The sequence below is a fragment of the Mauremys reevesii genome, linkage group 8 (assembly GCF_016161935.1).
Source record: "Mauremys reevesii isolate NIE-2019 linkage group 8, ASM1616193v1, whole genome shotgun sequence".
Taxonomy (NCBI): domain Eukaryota; kingdom Metazoa; phylum Chordata; order Testudines; family Geoemydidae; genus Mauremys; species Mauremys reevesii.
The window spans coordinates 48,206,090-48,228,737 of NC_052630.1; the positions used below are offsets into that span (position 1 = coordinate 48,206,090).

Sequence of the window (22,648 nt, forward strand, 5' to 3'; positions counted from 1 at the left end):
CATTTAAGAGCAATGGAAGGGAACAAAGCATCTGAAGTAGGAAATTCTGGCCCCTCTGCTCCAAAGGTGGCCCATAGCCCAGCCCAGCCCCTTGAATCCTATGATCCCTTTTCTCAGAAAAGGAGCTGTCCTTTGGTACCACTGCTGCAGTCTTTGCAAGTGAGGCCTTGTCCGTGTTGTTTTACCCTGCAGTCTGTACTTCAGGCAGACAAGTAAGTATGCAGATGGTGAGGGCCAAGGCAGCTGTGCCCTGGGGAAGAGCACTAGCACCATCCTTGCATCTCAGCTTCTCCTGTTGGTATAATATTGCTAACCTTCAGCTGCTCCTTGTTCTCTGCTGGAAAGGCCTTCTGTGCTTTGATTTCAGAGATGGGGGATGTAGTGGATTATCTAGGGCAGGCAGTGCTGGGTGGTTCCCTGTTTTAAACAGGAGGTAGAAACTGCCACAATTCAGTATTGTGCACTAACTTTTGAACAGGCAAAACTCCAGTTATCCTTAATTTCACCCTTTTGTTCCTTATGCTCAATGCCTCAGTGTTGTTAATCTCTTTACCTACTCCTGTTTAGCTAAGTTAGCCATATACAGCTTTTTAATTCTTCCACAGTCAGTCTCTCTACGGGTGGGTGCAGTCTGCTCTCAACAGCTGCCAGTGCAGCACTAGCTTGCTGATGTCCTAGAACTGAACACCGTGCTAACTGCATTGTACATCGCCACCTTTCTGGAGGAGTAACAGAAACTCATCTCTTGAAAGAGCCACAGGAGGCAGTTTTGCACTTGGCAGTGCCCTTCTGAGCCTTTCCCTTTGATACTACACTTGATTTAAAGATCTTGTTGCCCTCTAAGTCCTTTATGCAGCGAGTGATCTAGGCTGTAGCTCTGCTGTAGATGGTACTCTTATGAGTTAACTTTGCTAAACTCCAAGCTGGATGGCTTGAGCCTGCTCAATGCTCGTTCCCTGCTCACATACTAGTCCTCTACCCCACATTTGAGAGCTGTAGCTCCTCTCTAAAACAGCTGGCAGGATTTCTTTAACTGCATTGCAAGTGACCCTTGTACTGACTGCTACAATACTAACAGTCTTCTCCCAGGGGAAGCCAGCACTTCAAGCTACAGCTCCCATTCTTCCACACACAGATCTTTCAGATAAGGCCATATACCAGCACTTTTATTTGATTGCTAAAATAAAGGAGTATAAAACACTTACTCCAATTGCATGTGTACATAAAGAACAGCTTGCCTAATTGTTGGTGCCCTGGGGGATAACAAAATAACTTTCACTAAACCAGCAACTACCCCTAGGTGATTCTAGGGTAGAGCGCTAGCACTATTCCATAGCTGCAGGTGGATGCCGTTATACACTGCTGTCCTCACTGCACAATGAGCTATATTTGGAAAAAGACCCAACCAAGCCTCTGTCAGCAACCATTCCCATATAGAGATGGCCAAACAGTGTTTTAACGCCCCTCTATGCTGAAATAGTTTAGGATAAGGGCATTGCTGTTCAGAAATGGTCTAGGAGGAGAAGTCCGTCATGCTTCTACCAAGGCTCTCATACAGCTCCATGTGAATGAAGGAAACCTCTGGCTACAGAGACTATAGCATCACTGTAGGTTTTCTCCATGCACAATGAACTGTAAGAGCATGACTCAGTAGTTAATCAGAAATTGTTACACTAAACAGCTGCTGTGTCTACTGGCACTAACTTCAGTAGCAACAGTTGCTTGCGATGAATCAAGGTCACTTAATCTGATTTTAGTCCTAGGCCCCCCAGGCAGATTGTGGAGAATGGGACACTCAAACCTGAACCCCAACTGTTTGTGTCCCAGCCCCCCCCAAATGCATAGGATTGCAGCACACTACCCCACCCCAGCTTCCCCCATTTGCACAGGACATTCAGAGCACTTTGTTAGGGTCATCTAGAAGTTCTAGTAGAAATCTCTGGCTGACTGAGTGGGACAGCCTGTTGCTCTTCTGCGAGGCCCATGCCATCAGAACACAGATTCCACATCACCCATCTCCACACAGACTGTTTTCAGCTGCGAGTAATACTCCATTGCTGCCCGGCCGTTCTCTCTGCCGAACCCTGGAAGGGACAAACACCATATTCAAGAGTGAGGTGGTAGTGCCAGTCATTGCCACTCACCCTGTTGTGTTATTGCTCTGTTACCAGCCATGTACACTTCTGGCCCTTTGGAGAAGAATGACCATGCCTGCAGGCAGCATCACTAGCTTCTTGACATGGCATTTCAAGTTCTCTAAACTGAGTAGCTGAGTCAGCTCTGAGCTAGGAGCCATAGCAGGCCATGTAAATTCCCTTCCCTTGCTTTCTCTGTGTGTAACAATGCAGTCCCCTCACCAACCTCCTGCCTTCAGTTTCTAACTGCAGCCCTGGGTGCTCAAAATAGCAACCAAGCTGTTGAGTGGCTTTTGGCTTCCCACAGGTGTGACAGCCTCAGTTTTTGGTGTCTCAGCCTAGGATGACACCACTTGATTCTGCTATCACTGGAGTAGGGACATGTATTCCTGTAGGCTGGAGAGGTTTAAAAGGGAAGCTCTAGTAGGTTTTGCAGAGCTGGTGCCTTGCTCACCAGACATCTTGTATCCTCCAAAGGGCAGCTCCACAGGGCTGATGTTATAGTTGTTAATGAAGCACATTCCAGCCTGGAGAGCAGCCACCACCCTGTGAGCCCGCTGGATATCCCTGTGGGAGAAGGACAAGGTTTAGTGCAAGCCTTCCCTTTCATACCAATTCCCCCAGCCCTCTGCAGACAGCTCAAGTGGTAGGCATCGAGTCCCACTAGCAGCCTTTGCTCCCCATGCCCAGCAGCAGCACTGTGGAGAAGTGCATGAGAATCTAGTTCGCAGGCAGTGTTTTTGGGTGCCTCTCTCATTGGGGTCAACCTGTGCCTGCCCAATGGATGTACAGAACTGTCACATTTTACGTGGGGGTTAGGTTCTAAAGCCAGCGCATAAGGCGAGAATCACGTATAGTCAAAACCCCAGACCAGCAGCGAGCTGAACTGGGCTGGTGGCCGGAACCCCAGACCAGCTGAGCCCGCCGCCGGTCTGGGATTCCATCTGCCGGCTCCTGCCAGCCAGGGGACACAGCCCCGCTGCCAGCCTGGGGTTCCGACCATTGGGCTGAGTGGGGCCGGCGGCCGGGACCCTGGCTTGCAAGGGGCCAGCAGCCAGAACCCCAGACCAGCAGCAGGCTAAGTGGCTCAGCCAGCTGATGGTCTGGAGTTCTGTCCACCGGCCCCTTGCAAGCCGGGATCCCGGCCGCCAGCCCCGCTCAGCCAGATGGACAGAACCCCGGGCCAGCAGCAGGCTGAGCAAGGCCGCATTCCCCGGCTGGCAGGAGCCAGCAGACGGAACCCCAGACCATGCATAGCTGAATTAGTGTAAATGTGCATATGATGCGACTCCACTGTAGCAGCTAATTGCCAGGAAACCTAGGGTAGTACTTAGAGCTGTTAGCCTGCCTTCTGGGTGTACTAGTTCTGTCTTCTCCCCCAGCACTGCAAGGGAAAGCAGGCAAAAGCTGCCTTTGGACACTTGGTGTGTGCATGTCCCAAAAGGAGGCAGAGAGTCTTCCTGTGGCAGGGAAGACAGGCAGGGCTGTGAAGGAGTTTGAGTGGCAGCTGGAGACAGGTTGTTACGAAAAGGGGAAATGGGGGAGGAGGAGGGAAATCAACAACTGTCTGTCAGTCATTTACAAGCTCTGTACTCCCAGCATAGTGCACTTTGTTAATCTTTTACATTACAAACTCCTGGGAAAGGGGCCATTTCCTAATCTATGTCTGCACAGTAGGACCCCAGTCCTAGATGGAACACACAGCACCAGAGACCATATGTCCAGCACACAGAGACAGGGACTTTTTGTTCTAGGTCCTGATCCATTACTGGGACTCCTAGGTGCTATGATTATATACAAAAAAAATAATAATAGTGCTCTGTATTGATCTGAACCATCTTGCTGCTCTCTGTGGCTGTTAGAGCATCTATGAAGCAGAATTGCCACTAGGACTTGGTGTTCTAGTTTGGTAACATTCTTCCCCTATTGCTAGTACCTTTCAAGGACTGAACACTGCCCCCCACCTGTACCTGGTAAAAACACCACCTGCCAGCCCAAAGGTGGTGTTATTGGCTCTCTCCAGGACCTCCTCCTCAGTGTCAAATGGTAGGATGGACATGACAGGCCCAAAGATCTCCTCTTTCACACACGTCATGTCATCTCTGCAGTCCCCTGCAAGTATTGCAGCACATGTGTGTATCTGCCATGCTGAATTCTGTATGTAAAATCCCAGCCCCCCACAACTGTCCTTGACAGAGCACCTTCATTGGCACTCCACTGGCCAAGTTGGGAAGGGCTCAGGGTAGAATGCAGATGGGGGAGGGTGGCATGTCCTACCTCTCACATGCAGAGCAAGCACTAACTTTTGCACTCATCCCTCTGACTAGTCATTCTACTGAGCTCCAATCTCTGTCAAGGCCACCATGTGCCATCCATTGTGTCTCAAAGCTCCTGAACCTATGAACCCCTATATGTCTTGCACTGCAACCTGAATCCATTATCTACATTACAGATGCGGAATGTTGCAGTTCAGGATTGAAGGGCTAGGCAGAGCTATGTGTTAGACCAAAGGAAGGTACTGCAAGTCAGGACTGAATGTACTGGCAGATTGGGGGGTGGGGTGGGCGGACAGCAGCAATGGTGGTGGTGTGCACAAGCTTGTACGTCTTCTGCCTGTATCATGCCTATAAGATCCTCCGACAAGTAAAGATCATGTCATGTATCCAATGCTGTGGCTGGACTTCTACCGTGGCTCTGCATTATGCAGGAAGTTGGCAGGCTGCCTGCCCACAATTCAAAGCCCTCAGCTGCTGCTTCACATCTCCCATTCCCCTTTAAGCCTACCCACCCTCTATTCTTGTACCACCAGCTCTGGGGCTGAACAACTAGATGGGGTTGCAGGAGCTTCAGGAGAGTATAACAGCTGGGCAAACCGGACAATGTGATAGATGAAATTTAATGTGAGCCAAGAGTATAGCTACACTGCAGTCAGAGGGGTGATTGCAGCACACAGACATACAATCTGAGCTAGTTTTTTCAAGCTTGCTAGAGCAAAACAGACGTGAAGCCACAGCAGCATGTACAAGCTCCCCCACCCTGAATACATACTTGAACTGCTGGCACTTGCAGCTGCACTGCTATTGTTATTCAAACTAGCTCAATCAAAGCTAGCTGTGGTCTGTCTACAAGTGCCGCAATCACAGCTCTGATTGCAGTGTTGAAATGCCCTAAGTTGCAAGGTAATGCACAGCATGAGACATTTTCAATTTCTCATAATCCTTCCTGGGCTCAAAATTCACTCCAACAGGGACCTAAGCATTGTTGTGGACAGCTCAAAGACCTCTCCTCGATGCACAGCAGTACTCAGGTGTTAGGAAGAAGAAAAAAATGCAGACAATATTGCTACACTGTATACAAAGTCTGCCCTTGAACACCATATAGTCAGTTCTGGTCACTCCCTTTGCAACATAGCCAACGGTCTAAAAATAGTAAGAGGCCTACAGAAACTGGGAGGATTGAGACTATTCAGTTGAGAGGAAATGAAGACCAGATGCAACAAGAAGTGCATCAAACAGTTCAGAGGAGGTGGATCAGGAACTGCTTTCTCACACAACAAGGAAACTCCTTAATTTAAAAGTGATGAAAGAAAGTGCTTTTTTTTAAAACTAAAGCCATGATAATAAGCCTGAGGAACCCACTGCCACTAATGAGATCAAGAGCTCCATAAGATTCAAGGAGAATTAGGTTTTTTTTGGAAGATCATCATCTACAGTCAAATTACCTGGAAAAAGCTTCTTAAAAGGGATATCAAATTTCATGTCTCAGGACACAGAGCAAGCACTATCTACCCAGGATTAGGGAGAAATTTCCACCCGTTTGTGCCAGTTTCTCTTGCAGTTGTCCATCCTGGGGGTATTAATACATCTTCCTCTGAAGCATCAGATTCTGGTCACTGTCAGAGAAATTATACACCCTGATCTTACCCAGTATGTCCCTATGCCTCTAGAGTACCATGTGTTAGGTCCAGCTGTCTGAGCTATACAAACTATCTGAAAAGGGTTACACATTTCACTGGTTTCAATTTAGACAGAGGGTCCGACTGAGCTCAGGAACTTGTTAGCATTAAACCTATGCATATAAGATGCTCCACTGAGCTGAAGAGAAATCATACCTAGCACGCAGGGTCGCATGTAGTAGCCATTCTTCAGCTTGAGGTCATCAGGAACATACAGCTCCCCACCACACAGCACCCTTGCCCCCTGAAAATAAGCCAAACTAGAAGGTACACAGGTGTCAGAGAGCCAGCACACCGTCCTGATGTGCCTGCTGGCCAGCAGCAGCAGCCTTAGAAGAGGCCTAAGGTGGATGGAGTTGGCCAATCACAGGAATGATGGAGTCCAGGAGTCTGGGTGTTTAGGGGGTGGCAACAGTCAAATCAGCTTCAAAGAGAGCTGCCCAGTGAAGGCGCTGGACTGCTTGGTTGGCTAAAAAAGCTGGAGCTGTCATCCTGCAGCTATGTGGAGACCAGAGCAGGCAGTTCTCAGTGACAGGATTAGCCAGTTCCCCAAGAACAGGAAGCCTCCCTCCCTCCATGCCCATGAAGTGCAGGAAAACAGCAGCAGCTTGCACCACTTGTTTGGGGAAGCCAAGCTGGATTCCCAAGGTTATTTTGGTTCCTTCATCTCCAGCAGGTCTGACATTTCCCCTCCAAGAGCTTCAACACATAAGCTGAGATGCCTAAAGGCCTGAGTAGCATGTGACTGGCCAGATACATTATGGGGATGTTCACCCCACCCAGAAGGGAAAGGGGTCTGCTCTACTCTACCAGAACCACCGCAGGCAGCAGAATGGAAATTAGTCATTTGGCATCCCCACCACCACCCTTGGCTTGACCTTGCTCTAATTTTTTAAAGCATGTGCTAATCACCCAGCAATAAGTGCTTTTCTTGGGTGGCCTGGAAAGGAAGAGGTTAAAGCAGATGTCTGCAGAAAGCAACCCTGCTCTAGTGCCTTGTCCATCGTACACCACAGCATTGACTCTGGAGTAAATCAAGCTGGGACCTATTTTTTTTTCCCACAGTGTGAACACAATTTATTGAGTGCTTTACTACACAAACCCGTACTGAATAATTTTAGATACAAATTGAATTGCCTTTAAAAAAAAACCAAAATGTCCGCTATGGTTTATCTTTGCTACTGAACAAGAGCATTGTATTCTAGTTCCAAGAATGATGAAGCAAGAAGTGTTTTGTTTGCTCATCCTAGTTTGGGATTGTGCCACTGTCACTAGCAATCTTGTTTTATTTTTGGAGAAGAATTCAGAAATAATTCAATATATCTATGCTGCACATGTGACCTGTCCTTGGCCATAGGAGCAACTGCATCTTTAGGAATCTCAAAATATACATCGGCTTCTCCTGAAGCTTTCCCACTGGAATCATATTCCATGGTGCTTTTTGCCGGTTTCAGTGGAGCAAAAAAATTTACAATGTCTTGGGTACTAGCTTGACAGGCTTTCATGTTTTCCCTGGCAGGTGTTTGCTATCAGCTAAGAACCCACAACCACTCAGAGCCTGAGCAGACAGCATCTGCTGCTGCCCATGCCCTTAAGAGAAAGCCTGCCCAAGCAATAAGCAGATAAAGGAGAAAACTGTTTTCAGCTGTTTGTATTAAGAGCTGGCCAGGGTCCAAAGTTCAGGGCTCTGTCATTCTCCTGTTACAGATGATAATATTGCTAACATGGCTGGTGAAGCCAGGAGCTGCAGTCCCTTGTTAGTATGTCAGAAAGGGTAATGCAGAGCCCTAGACTTGGCCTGTGGCTGGAAGAATGCATTTCCCACTGCTTTGTTTGAAGAGCCCAGTGAGCTGTAATTTGAATCTGCTCAGGTGATCTGTTACTGGCCTGGCATGTTAAACAAAGAGCTCTGCAGTTAAACTTTAAACCAGGACTGTCAGACTCAGTGTGGGGAGAGAGCCAAATTCAGCTTTTCATTGGGGCACCTAGTACAAGTTCAGAACAACAGTCTCCTCTCAACCTATAGCAGAGCTCCAACTGGAATCAGTAGGAAGTTTGCACAAAGATCAAGGGTGAAATCTGGCTTGTATGTAATAAGTTCGGACCAGCCCCACAGCTGGTGCAGAGCGGCATTCCTCCAGTGGAGCAATGCCAGTTTACACCAGTTAAGGATCTGGACCTTAGTTGTTCGTTTCATGGTCATGTTCAGCAGGAAAATATTCTCCACTTCAGGATGACCCTTACTTCTGTCATTTGTCTCTCTTCCCTCCTTTCTGTTTCTCTTCCTCCCTGTCTGTCCCCTCCTTTCATTCCCCTTGCATTTTGTTCTCTGCATCACCCCAATTTACCCCCTCCAGGATTCACCCCAGACCCCTTCCCTATTCCTGCTGTTAAAATGATCAGCCATTAAATAGTTAGTGCTGACATATGAACATGATTAGACTTTAGCATGGCTAGACCAAAGGTATTAACAGGGATTGGGAAGTTCACCTGTCTCAAAGCTATTATATCCCGGCTGCCTGCAGACCAGCCACACATCACTTCACTAGTTACACTTGGGTCAAGTCTAGAAGGTTCTCATTGCAAACACAAGACCTGCCATTTTGTTTTTAAATGAAAGCTGAGATTCTACAGTATTCAAGCAAGCCAGGTGTTTGCCACCTCTGCTTTACATGTTACAATGTGCACTATCTATCCTCATGAGCCCATAGCCCTGCTGAGACACTCATATCTGAATGGTATGATATCTTACCACTCTGATTCAACATTAAGCCATTGTGTAAATTTTAATCTAGGGGTCCCTTCTATATGTACCCTTTTGGCATGTGTAATTCAACCTCAGCAGAGAAAGGGCTTCACCCCAGAAAGGGTAGGGAGAACATGCTGCCTGTCTATTAAACTAGCAGCTGAGGGAGGTGGAAAGTCCCTTCCCCAATGTGCGTGACTCTTTCCAATAAGCCCCCTCAAATCCAAGAAAGCCAGATGCTCTCACCTGCTCCTTCGCCTGAGTAATGAACCCCAGGACTCGCTCCAGGTGGGGGCGGCTGATGAGGGCCCCCATCCTTGTGTCTTCCAGAAGTGGATCTCCAATTTTAATCTTCTGGGTGCGTTTCACCACTTCCTCCGTGAAGGCCTCCAGGATCTCCCTCTGCACAAACACTCGAGTGCCATTGCAGCAAACCTGGGACATCAGAATCAGCAGTATCTTATACAAGGCTCTTTAGGAGGAGGAGTATGTAACATACTATGGTCCCCCACAGGACTCCCCACATGGCACATTATCCCACCCACTGAAGCAGCACATGCACCAACTACTTGTTTCACTTACACTACCTCCAAGAAATGGAATTCGGCTGCAAGTGGCTATTAAGTGACCAATGTAGCTACCAACTTTAACCCCCTCACTATCTTCTCTCAAACATATTCAATTCTTGAAGGGGCCAGTTAGGGATCTGGGGCAAAAATCTGTCTGGGGATTGGTGCTGCCTTGAGCAGGTGGTTGGACTAGATGACCTCCTGAGGTCCCTTCCAACCCTGATACTCTATGATTCTATATTGGGAGTGAGCTGAAGGATTTGAGCTCCTTTCCCTATCATCACCTGCTCCATACGGGCCACTAGCATGATTACTGTTTGCATGGCAGTCTGATTGATCAGAGAGGAGCTCAGAACAGCCCAGACGCCTTCCTTCCCAACTCTGGGGCTGTTTGGACATGATACAGAAGTGAAATTCATTATGCAGCTCAGTCCCTCCCCAGGGGCAATCAAGGCAAAGGGATCGCTTGCTGTTCACTCCCTCACCACAAAACACATCAAATGCAAGTACAGTGGAGTCGCATCTTACGCAGGGGTTAGGTTCTAAAGTCAGCGTGTATGGCGAAAACCGTGTATAGTCAAAATTACCCTTGAAAATCCCTTAAATCGCCCATAAAGTACAGTACTGTATACTCAGAGGTGAAAGTAAGCCAGTATGGAGCCCCAGGCCCTTTAAATCGCCACCCGAGCCCAGCTGCCGGAGCCCCGGGGTAGAGGCGGCAGAACTCCAGTGGTGCTTTAAAGGGCCCAGGTCGCTGTAGGGAGCCCCAGGCCCTTTAAATCACCGCCAGAGCCCTGCAGCTACTACCCCTGGGCTCTGGCAGCGGGGCTTGGGAGGCAATTTAAAGGGCCCAAGGCTCCAGCCGCTGCAAAGAGCCCCGGGCCCTTTATATTGCCAGCCAGGAGAAGCTGGTGTGGTCCGGTATGCTGTACCGGCTTACTTTCACTTCTGACAGTATCTTTAAACACTAGAATCATACTCAGCGCAGCGAGATGCTCACGCTATGAGAGGCATACAGGAACTGAGACAGACTGAGGGAACAGCAGATTCAAGTCTCCATCTCACACTCACTCTGGGGCACACACTCATTGACTGGAATGGTCGCAGATCCGTTATCTTTTTTTTTTTTTGCAGAGCACATATGGTTAAATTCACATATGATGCAACTCTAGTGTATTTTAATGGTCTCAGTGCCACTAAGTGGTGAAAATATATTTGGCCACCAGCAGGGGATAATCAGAGTTGGCGGTTCAAACCACAAAGGGACACTTAAGCATTTAGCTATTATGGCAATAAATGTTACAGAAAGCCCCAAAGTGCCCCAGGGGCTGGGCCCACAGGGGGTAAAGATCTTGCAAGCTGGCATGGGGATGGGAGCAGTGGTGAGCTGCAGCCGGCGAACCAGTTATTAAATTTAGAAACCCTTTTAGAACCGGTTGTAAAGGGCTTTTAAATTTAACAAAAGCTCCAGCAGCTCCCTGCTCTGCCCCCGGCCCCAGCTCACCTGGCTCCAGCTCTGCCTCCTCCTCCCGGCTTCCTGCCAATCAGCTGTTAGCCTGGGAAGCCTGGGTGGGCTGAGAAGGAAGGCAGCTTCCTGCAGGTGAGCTGGGGCGAGGAGGCACAAGGACTCTAGGCGCTGCGCGTCTGGCCCAAGCCCCGGTCCCGACTGCGGGCCGGCCCCCGATTTCGGGCTGGCCAGCGGCTCTGGCCCGGCCCCCAACTCCAGCCCAGCGCCCGCGGCTCCCAGCCCCAACTCTGGGTGGCGCGGCCCCCATCTCCAGGCAGCGCGGTAAGGGGGGCAGGGAGAGGGTGTTGGATAGAGGGCGGGGGGTGGATTAGGGTCGGGACTGGGGGCAGTCAGAGGGCAGGGAACAGGGGAATTGAATGGGGGCAAGGATCCTGGGGGGGCAGTCAGGAAGGACCAGGGGTTGGAGGGGGCGGTGGGAGGCAGTCAGGGGCAGGGGTTCCAGGGGCAGTTGGGACAGAGAGAAGGGGTGGTAGGATGGGGCAGGGGTCCTGGGGGGCCATCAGGAATAAGAGGAGGGGTTGGATGGGGCAGCAGGGGGCAGTTAGGGGACAGGGAAGGTGGGTGGATGGGGCAGGGGTCCTGGGGGGCGGGGCGAGGAGGAGGGAACCGGTTGTTAATATTTTGGCAGCTTATCACTGGATGGGAGCATCATCAGCAAGCAAGAGAGGAAATCCCCACACTGCTGCAGACTCACAGCAGCTGATCTAGTCAGAAAGGGAATCAAAAGAGGCTGCAGTAGGGACAAAGTGCCAGACATTCTGATCTCTGTGCTGCAGGCTTAATACCAAGAGCCAAGCTGCAGGAAGGCTGATCTTAGAGGCTGGTATCTTACACAGAAGCAGCTCCTGGAGCCACCACCTCCACTCCGGAGAATGATTCTACCTGCTGGGGCAAGTGAGGAAGGAGCTAGAGGTGGCACAGGAGTAGGCATTCGAACCCCAGTTTTGCCCTCTATCATGATTTTCACTAGAGGCAGAATCCAGGAGACATCCCCTCAAACAACAGGGTGTGTGCTATAGCCCTGCATGGGACTATTCTTAATCCCACTCCCACATGCTCCTCTGGACCCCAGTCCCACTGCAGGGCTCTACACTAGTCCTGTCCAGAGCTCTAGTGTGTTCCCTTCCCCAGGCCTATGAAAGAAACTTCATAAGCAGGTTCCATCATGGGCACTGCCCCCAGGGAAGTTTCTCCTATCAGGTACAAGGAGGGTGACTATAACGTGATTGTTTTAGGACATCAATCGCTGTAGTATCTGTGGGGTTGGAGATGGGGAGAGGAGGGAGACATGAGAGTAGAGAGTAAGCAGGTAGCATTCACATCTCCTTGGAGCTACACACCTCGCCCTGCGTGAGAAAGTTGGCCATCAGGGCTCCATTCACGGCATTCTCTAGGACGCTGTCAGAGAATATGATGAGGGGGGACTTGCCCCCCAGCTCCAGGGTGACTGGTTTGATCCCTTTGGCTGACATCTCCATGATCTAATACAAACAAAGATAGAAGGGACAGGCTGCTGGGGGATGAACACAAACGGGACTGAGGGCCCAACCAGGTCCAGAAGGGCCACAGGAGACCACAAATACATGCCCCCCATTCTAGAGAAGGGGGAGAGAGGAGAAATTCACCCCCGGCCCACACACATGCCCTTTGCAACAACAGAAGTAAGTCACATTCAGAAGACTGGGGACTGCATTTTTTTTTTATGGGGGGCACTCAGGACTGTTCCCACACTGCTGCCCCATGAGACTTTTTGCTGATTAAAATGGTAGTTGAAACCCAAAGAGCTGTGCAGGTTGAAAATTTACAGTTTTAAGGGTGTATAAATTTTAACATGTAATAAGACTAATTGAGTGCAAGGATCCAGACACACAACACCAGCCAAGGGTGCGCATAGGGCACGTGTGTGTGAAAATATCTACAATACCAGAAGCAGAGTGACCCAGTCTGTGCTGTGCTACTCTCCTCTTCACGTCTTTTGGGGGCCTCACCTGCCTCAGGGAATGGACAAGGGCTCTGGTTTCTCAGCAAAGAGACTTTGTCAGGGACTGAGGAAGGTAGGGGGGGAGTATTTTCGTTTGCTTCTGAAAAGGCAGCAACTAGAAACTGAGGGGAATGAGCTAGATCCCCATCCCCACCACAGGAAATGGCCAGGATCAGTTAGTATTCCACACTAATGGAGGGACTGATTCTCTAGGGGGAAATGCTTGAGTTCCAGACTCACATGGCTGCAGGATAAATCTTCCCCAGCTCCAAAGAACTAATTGTCTCACTGCATGCACATGAGCGGAATTTGCTGTAGGTCAGGATTTATTCCCCAAGATACCATTGCTAGGTAAGCAGCTGTTGAATAACATGGGGTAGAAAATTACTAACAATGATTGCTACCCCTCCTCCCTCCACCCCCTGGGAAAAGAGAGGTCTCTGCATATTAATTTAACCTGAGTTTGGATTGATTGGAGGGAAACATATTAGTTTCCAGGAGTTCTCATGTGTTGTCTTACTGCTTAGTTCAAAACACATCCTGACCCAAGTTTACCCATTTAGGTACCTGTATTTATTCTCTGCTAGAGAACAGGCCATAACAGGCTGAGGAGTTTAAGACTATCAGAGCAGAGATTCTCCATGGATTTTATCAGGTTAATAGCTCCTCTCTAGAGCAGAGGCAACCTTCAAGCCCCCGACCCTGCAAAAAACACCCCACAACTAACACTATAAAGGCCTGCCTGGAGTACAAGTACAGCCTTGTGTCTGACATTTCTGTGCCATAGCAGAATAGCTGCAAGGCATGCCCCATGTGCCCAGCCATTCTCCAGGGCAGGCTGCTTGTGCACAGGCTTGTAGGAGGGTCTGCCTCTGCTGCATGTCCTCTAGTATTTGTGCCATAATTAGAAGTCCCTTGCCCTGCCCCCTAGCACAGGGTGGTCTTTACCTTGATACCAGTTGGTACACTCCCAGTAAAAGAGACTTTGGCCACATCCCGGTGCTGGCACAGAAACTGGCCAGTGGCAGCTCCCCCTTGCACCACGTTGAATAGCCCATTGGGCACACCGGCCTGGGTGAAGATCTCTGCCAGCATTACCACTGAGATGGGGGTGAGGGGAGATGGCTTGTAGATCATGGCGTTACCTATGTGAATCCAACGGGGGGGGGGGGGGGGGAATGGAGAAAAAGAGAAGGGGTGTTAAAATCTGAGAGACACTGGGGACAGGGACGCAGGGGATTGCATGTATCCAGGCAGGGCAGCAACAGCATTTACAAAAGCAGTATTCTCAGAAACTGATTAAATGGGGGCACAAAGGGGGGCAAATGCAACAGAAGTCTCACAACAACAGGAAAGTGCTAGTAATGGCACCTGCTACTGGAACTAAGTCAGGAGGAGGAGCAGGGCTACTGCTTTGCTGGCCCCACCTCTTTGCTCCATTCCCTTTCTCTCCCTCTTCCACTGAAACTTACCTGTTTGGTGTGAGGCAACAGCAGCACCCCCTTCCTGTCATGCTCCCACCCCATAACTTATTTGCTAACTCTCCCTTTCCCTTGTCTCCCCTCCCAGACAGAAAAAGGGTCTCTTAGAAACAGATCTAAGACAAACAGATGCTTCGTCACCCACTAATGGAGCTCTTAGTCCGTGAACACTTAACCCGACTCTCTCCTTCACCGCTTGATCACCCAAATCACAAAAATCTTGCACAGACAGGGGGTCTCATTACCACAAGCCAAGGCTGGGGCAGACTTCCAACAGGCAATCTGGAAGGGGTAGTTCCAGGCTCCGATCCCAACACATACCCCAAGCGCCTCTCTTCGGGTGTAAGCAAAGGATCCCCCAGGAAGCTGGACGTGCTGACCTGAGCAGGGATAAATACAGGTGAATGGGAACATGTGTAGTTAGATGGACAAACAAAGAACCCTCAAGCTTCAGACCCACTTCCCTGCCCCACTTCCCAAAGTGGGATCTAGCAAAGCCTTCTATACTAACAGGTTTACAAGTGCCCCAAGACCAGTAACACCAAATGGGGTTTGCCCAAAGCAGTCTTAAGATCTTGACTCAAGGAACAGCTCCGCCCCATAGTGAATTAGAGTGAAATCCCCACAATGCCACCAGAACCAACAAAAGGACAGACACTAAAGAAAAAATTAATTGCTGGCCCAGGTGGGTGCCTACAAGCCCACTGAAACCATCTGCACTTGATTATGCCAACAGTGGCAGGAAGATCTTGTGGTTAAGGCACTGGCCTGGGAGCCAAGCAATCTGGATTCAATTCCCAGGTCTGTTACAGACTCCATGTGTGATTTTGAGCAAGTTACATCTTTCTGTGCCTCAGTTTCTCTACATGTAAAATGGAGAGAATAAGCCTCTCTTCTCCCACCCTTTGTCTTGTCCATTTATGCTGTAAATTCTTTAGAGCAGGAACTCTCTCCCACTACATGTATAAACAGCACCCTAGCACAACAGGGCCCAGATCTCATCCAAACCTGAAAGCCCCAGCTAACAGTGAATCTGGTCCCTGAATATAAAGACAAAAAAAGAAATGACTTCCATTTGTTAGCTGCTTTACTACAGCCTCAACCATTTATATTCATAGCTGTGTTCCCATCACCAGACTATGGTCAAGCCTTTACTAGCAGAGCCATCCTTAAGAGATGTTAAACCAGGGTCCAGTCTGCACTGTCTGGGTGGAAGCTGAAAGTCACAAGGCACTTTTAAAAAGAAGCCAGGGATATCACTGGAGGTGTAGTCAGTTACCTTTCTCCCATTACAATCAGCATCAGTGTCCCAAGATGATAAATGGACTCTTGCTACATGTAGAATGGCTGCCCTGTTTATGTGGTCACTGCATTCCAGCCCAATTTAATCCCAGGCACTCCTGATGAGGTCAATGGAGTCACACAGGTTTTAAAGCAGGACAGAATTTGCCCATGTTTAAGTCACCACTGCATAAAAAGTGTTGTGACACCATGGTTCCTATCCTAGGTATCTGAAACCAAAATTCTACCCTATTCCAAATAGCCAAGGACTTTCCACTGGCCTTAAGATTTATCATCTGACTAAACAATCACTGCAGTATATGAATGACTGACTCACAGCTGGGGAAAAGGAATGAGGCTCCAGTGACTAGTACAGCTCTCACCTGCTATAGCCCCCGCTAAACCTGCATAATACTCCAAGCACTGCCAAGATATGTCAACATCCACTCTGGCTTCGAAGATGGATTTCCCATTATTGATGGTTTCCATGGTGGCAATTTCTTCCCTCTGTTCCTGTAAGAGCAGCACAGTAACAGCATTAGACAGACTGGCACCACCCACAGCATGCTAGCTGCCTTCCAAACACAGGTGAAGACATCTTTGCCATCAGTGATGACCCAACCCTCTCTAAAGCTGTGTTTGCCATTTACCAGTTCACCAGTGTGTTGAGCTGGGTGTAGAGGAGTATCTAACAAAGATCTGCTGGGGGTCTGCCATAGGTCCACTCTTGCTTAACATCCTTGTTAGATTTATTGATCATTTAGATTTAGAAATTGGAGTAAAACAAAACATTAAGGAAGTTCACAGAAGATACTAAATTGAGAGGAACTGCAAACAACAAGGACAAGAAAAATCCAAAAAGGGACCTAAAGAGGCTAGAACAATGGATTTAAAAATAAATTCAGCTGGTAAATCATCTTTATCACCAGACTGCCATGAACACAGCATTACAACGCCACTGTAGGGGTCAGACAGCAGGAGACGCTGGACTATGAAGGAAAAATAAGCACAAATCTCTCCAAAAATATAGCAGAGGCAAACCTGAAATGCAGCCTAGTATGTATGTATTTTTCACTGTATGTATTCTTTCATTTGCCCTAGCAAGAGTCCCAGTCTAACGCATTCCAGTTACAGGGTTACTGCACTAAATCCGGGCCTATACTGCAAACTTATATTGGCATAACTACGTTGCTCAGGGGTGTGGAATATCCACACCCCTGAGCTACAGGGATACTGACCTAACTCCCAGTGTAGAAAATGCTATGTTGACAGGAGGGACAGAAACGCTCCCATCGGCGTAGGCAGTGTTTTCACTGAGCACTACAGCTTAGCAGGGATCTGGAGCAATCAAATTTCTGAATTGCTCTGCTCTGGCTCCGCTCCAGCTCCAGGCAAAAACCTACTGGTCGGTGCTCCAGCTCCAGGCTCCGCTCCAAAGCCCTGCAGTTTAGTGTAGCTAAGTGTACACAAGCCCTTAGTAGTTATGAAGATAAGGCAGTGTAACAGTTATGCAATTTAAGTTCCAAAAGCAAATGGAGACAGGGATAGTGCCCTGTACTTTCTGCAGGCACAGAAGTTCTGGACTTTGGGAGGTTTCACTTCTAGCCAGCTTACATGGATTTTTATATGTCTGATGCAAGCAAAACTAAGTTTACTGTAAAGATACAGAAACTACAGTAGTGGGATAAGCAATCCAGAGACCTCAACTCAGGCATAAATTTAGCCTATAGTCTTTGGGACAGGGGAGACCCAAGCGACAAGGAAGGCAGGCAGGCACATTTAGGGCTCTGAAGAGACAAAAGACTGAGCTAGTGGTCACATGCAACAAAGCTGTCTTGATGAGACTGGAGACCCAGCCCTGCCCAAGGAAATCTACTATCTGTGCTGATCAAAGATGCCTTTCAAACTCTGAAAATGTTACTGCATTAGTGGAATTATCTAGTGCTGCAAGCACAGCCCAACAGCAAGCTGTCAAGGGTTAAAAAAACAGCTCAGGAGGAGGATCAAGGACAGGACCACTCCATTCCAACACAAGAGAAAAGCTTCACCACATACCCGGATAATCCTGGCAGCCTCCAGCAGAACCCTGCTCCGCTCCATGCCCGATTTCTGGCTCCATATCTTAAAGGCAGCTTTGGCACTCTGCACAGCCAGATCCACCTCCTTCTCCCCAGAGAATAGAAACTTGCCCATCACTCGACCTAAGAAAAAAGGTTTATATTTTAGAGCTTTCATTCAAAGATTTTTGCCACTAACCTCGCTGTCAGCAAGCATTTATAGGAGTAGCACCAATGTGATCCATGGTTTAGAGTATCAGAAGAAGCGTTCATTCTGTCTCTTACTGCTTTTGCATGTATGCGAACAGATTTTAAGGCCACAAAAAAAAAAATCATTGTGATCATCTAGTCGGACCTCCTGTCTATAGGATTTCATCTAGTAATTCCTACACTGAACCCAATAACTTGTGGTTGAACTACAGCATCTTTAAATTGAGATTGGATGTCTTTTTAAAAGATTTAATGTGATGAAGAATCCACCACAACCCATGGTGAACTGTTTCAATGGTTAGTTAACTTTGCTGTTCAAATTTTGCTCACTATTACCAGTTAGAATTTGTCAAGCTTTGACTTCCACTTGCTGGATCTTATGTTTTTATCTGCAAGATTAAGGCATCTCCTCCCGGTGTTGATTCTGTAGGACTTGGGATAACCCAACAACACCTCATCTAAACATCCTCTCCCAAAAAGCCTTTTAATCCCAGCATTTAAAGACAGTTATAGTTTTTTAATACATTTTGAACAGGTCATCTGCCAGTACCAGATGTCGGTACTGGAAGAGATTTTTACTATCAGCAAGGGCCTGTAGAATTCTGCATGGATCTTCCATTAAAGGCAGTGGGCATTCTGCTTATGGACTGGGTGCAGGGCTGGGCTGCAGAGGTTGGTATTGGTATGGACTGAGCCAGCTTCTGGTATTGACTCTAATTCCAAGTGTTATTTGCTAAAATACTGAGGGACTGCCTCTGAATATGACCACTATGCTACTAGCACCAACTGTTATTTGCTAGAACTATGATTTTCCCCAGGGAGCTAGGGATCAAGTGCCTTCCTTGAGACACCATAAAGGGATCTGACTTTCAGAGAATAGGTGCCCAATGCCTTCTGAAAATCAGAACGGTTTAAGGTATCTCAACCTGAGACACACTTAAAAGTTACAAGACACTTTTAAAAACCTTGGCATAATTCACTAGTGTGAAGGGTGGCCAGGGAAGAAAGGAGAAGCAGCTACATTAAATCCTTCAAGCATTTGAGGAGCAGCACCAAAGGCAATTCCCACATAGGAAATGCAAGCACAAGCTTCTACTTAACTATCCTGTGGATTATCAGTGATGAATTTCCATCAGAGCCAAATACTGGCTCGAAGGCAAATTCACACTTCTCCAAATGCCACTGCACAGCATCTACAGCTATTCTCTGACAATGAGACTGATGTGAAGAGTGGAGGTGCTGGCAGGAGAGAAAGTGATGCTGGATATTCAGGGGTGGCAAAGGGAAGGGAGGTAGGTGTGTAGCAACAGTGCAGGGCACCTGGCTAGAGAGATGAGAGAAGTCCATGCTTTCCTGTCTACTTCAGCACACCAGGGATTTGCCAAGTGCCTTTGCTGTTTCGCCCCATTCTGTTACGTATGAAAAAGCACTGGGCTCAGTCCACATGAGAACTTGGGACCCAACTATCCCCAGGGCTGATGTAACAGAATGCGAAATCCAGGCCACTTAGCTGCTGTAGCAATATTTGCTGCACTAACTCCCTTTCTCCAGAGCCCTTGTATCAGATAGCACTTCCTTTTCCTATCCCATGCAAGTCTAAATGGAAGAGAGAACCTGTTAAACACCATCTTTATGGGTAAGACAAGCTATGTAAGTATTACCGAAATGGCAGGCAGTGTTGTTGTAGCCGTGTTGGTCCCAAGATATTAGAGAGACAATGTGGGTGAGGTAATATGATTTACTGGACCAATTTCGGTTGCTGAAAGAGCTCAGTAAAGAAAGCTGTGTAAGCATGGACACTTGTCTCTTTCACAAACAGAATTTGGTCCAAGAAAAGATATTATCTAACCCACCTTGTCTCCCCAAGTCGAACGGACAGTTACTTGAAGACATTGCAGAGTGCTGGGCCTCACAGTGAAGCTTGGGATTTCATCTGCTGTATCTATCTAGCATTCCAATCCAGTTCATGGGCACTGGCAGGCAAAGGCAATTCCCACATAGGAAATGCAAGCACAAGCTTCTACTTAACTATCCTGTGGATTATCAGTGATGAATTTCCATCAGAGCCAAATACTGGCTCGAAGGCAAATTCTTCAGGCAATTTATATCTTCAGGCAATTTCTGCTGAGATCCAGGATCCCAGATGTCCTACTGGCACAGAAACCAGTCAGTTACCTGTTGCTGGCTCATACACTTCCTCACTGTGGCTTCCATCCACAGGCTGAATTCGGGCCCCAGCCCGGTAGTTGAGTGGTTGCTGCAAGTGGAAGGTGCTGGTTTTGCTGCTCATGGTGGCGAAGGGGAGGAAGGAGCAGAATCGAGGCAGAAGGGACAGGCTGGGCCGTGGGAGCATCCAGGGGGCAAGGCAACAGGAACAGGCTATAGAGAAAGAGAAACAGAGACAGGTGTCAATCACCAAGTCTCCAGGCTCATTGCTAGGAACCACCAGCACCACCATGCACAAGGAAAAGAAGGGGCCCTAGCACTGGAGGAAAATTGGAGGGGAGGTGTGCAAGACCCCTATAATCCCACCAGGGGAAGGTATCCCACCACTGGAGAGTGGGAGGAAGTATGAAATTCCCCATAACCCCCCTGCAGAGGGGACCACAGCACAGAAGGGGGCAAAGGGGTATGAAATTCCCCATAACCCCCTACAGAGGAAACCCCAACACTGGGTGGGGACAGAGGGGTATGAAAATCCCCATACCCTGCTATGGAGGGGACCCTGACACTGGAGGGAGGGGCAGGGAAGGTGTATGAAATCCCTCATAACTCCCTGCATAGGGGACCTGGGCACTGGTGGAGGGGGAGAGCAGGACAGGGGCGTGAAATCCCCTATAATTCTCCCTGCAGAAGGAACCTTTGTTGGTGTCTCTAGGCCTGAGTGAATCAAAGTTCTTCCATGTTGTGAACTTTAACCAGCCTAAAATGCTAACAGCCAAAAAGCAAAAATTTCTGTCAGCTTTTTAGCTCAAATCAGCAAAAGTGGTAGTGATGGGGGGGGGGGGGGAGTCTGCATGCGTCTGTGTTGTGAAGGCCAGAGATAAACATGCGAATGGGAAAGATTATTTCCACTGCTTGCATCCGAAGAAGTGGGTGTTCACCCACGAAAGCTCATGCTACAAAACATCTGTTAGTCTATAAGGTGCCACAGGATTCTTTGCTGCTTCTACAGAACCAGACTAACACGGCTACCCCTCTGATACTTGACACCCTGGTGTGTTAATTAGTGCAACGCACACCGGGAAAGGAACCCCAATGTTGCCCCCTCGGGCCCTCTGGGCCGGCAACACCTTGGCACTAAGTGGGAGGGGTGTGGTATTCCTCCATAGCCCCCCTGCAGCGGGAACCCTGGCACGGGGGGGAAGGGACTTGGAATCCCCTACAGCCGCCCTGCGGGGGGACGCCAATGAGGGGGAGGAGGAGCGAGCGGCGGGGTATGAAATCCCCCATAACTCCCCGCGGGGCACAGCGCCAAGTGGGGGCAAATCCGAGGGGAAGGACCCAAAGCCACCCCCGGGGCAGGGGCAGGGGGCGGGAGCCCGCGGCTGAGAGAACGGAGCCGGACGCCCGCGCAGCCGGCATCACTCACCTCGGGAACAGCTCAGGGTAGCTGCACCGCTCGACTTTACCCTGGGGCTGCGCAGGGTGCACCGCCCAGCCCCCTTTGTGCCTGGCCCCGCCCAGCGCCCTGCGAGCGACAGCCCTGTTATTCGCCCAGCTCCCGCCGCAAGCCTCGCGCATGGGCGGTGGGGCTCCCTTTCCCCAGCGAGTGAGCGGGGCTGATAACGCGGGCAGTGACCGACACGCTGGTCTGCGCACCCCCGGGCCGTCCTGCGTGTCCTAGGTTGAGCCCCGGGCGGGGCGGGTCAGACCGCCGCTCGCCCTCTGCCCCCTCTCCCCACACACGCCGGGGGGAGAACTCCGCTGCCCCAGTATCCTGGCGCCGTTCTGCAGGGCCGCCCAGAGACGGCGGTCTGGGTCTTCGGCGGTGGGGGGGGGAGGCCCTTCAGTGGTGCCGAAGACGCGGAGCTACTGACGGGCCCCTCGCTGCAGAAATGCTGCCAAAGACCCTGACCGACGCTGGGTGAGAACAGGCACCGCAGCTCCCCTGCTTTCCCCAGGACCCCTGAATCCTCTGGGCGGCCCTGCGTTCCGCCTCAGAAAACCCCACCCCACACCTTTTGCAGACAGTTTGATCTATTCAACCCTACCCAAACCCACCCAAACTCTGTCCAAACACCAACTAGCCAACACTACCCAAATGTTACCCAAAACCTACCCAAACACTACCCCAAACCCACCCGGCTCTATCAAACCCTACCAATGCAATCCTACCCAAATGCTACCCCAAACACAACCAACTCTATCCAAAACCCTACCTATCCAACCTTCCTCAAATGCTACCCCAAACCAACCAGTATGCCCTTGTTGCCAAGAAGGCTAACAGCATTTTGGGCTATATAAGTAGGGGCATTGCCAGCAGATCGAGGGACGTGATCATTCCCCTCTATTCGACATTGGTGAGGCCTCACCAAAGGCTCTTACATAAATTAAGCTGTCATGGGATAAAAGGGAAGGTCCTTTCATGGATTGAGAACTGGTTAAAGGACAGGGAACAAAGGGTAGGAATTAATGGTAAATTCTCAGAATGGAGAGGGGTAACTAGTGGTGTTCCCCAAGGGTCAGTCCTCGGACCAATCCT

General features: G+C 49.2%; 1 protein-coding gene across 1 annotated transcript; it reads right to left on the minus strand.

Annotated features, from left to right (window-relative positions):
* Positions 1-445: 445 nt before the first annotated feature.
* Positions 446-21,665, minus strand: ALDH9A1 (aldehyde dehydrogenase 9 family member A1). Its single transcript, XM_039484886.1, has 12 exons — positions 21,536-21,665; positions 20,119-20,322; positions 17,732-17,877; positions 16,060-16,189; positions 14,641-14,775; positions 13,863-14,059; positions 12,274-12,414; positions 9,083-9,271; positions 6,247-6,334; positions 4,106-4,247; positions 2,590-2,702; positions 446-2,084 (listed from the first exon to the last, which is right to left on the minus strand). Exons 2-12 carry the CDS (start codon positions 20,294-20,296, stop codon positions 1,990-1,992), a joined length of 1,554 nt encoding a protein of 517 aa, XP_039340820.1. The 5' UTR covers positions 20,297-20,322; positions 21,536-21,665; the 3' UTR covers positions 446-1,989.
* Between the last annotated feature and the right edge of the window lie 983 nt (positions 21,666-22,648).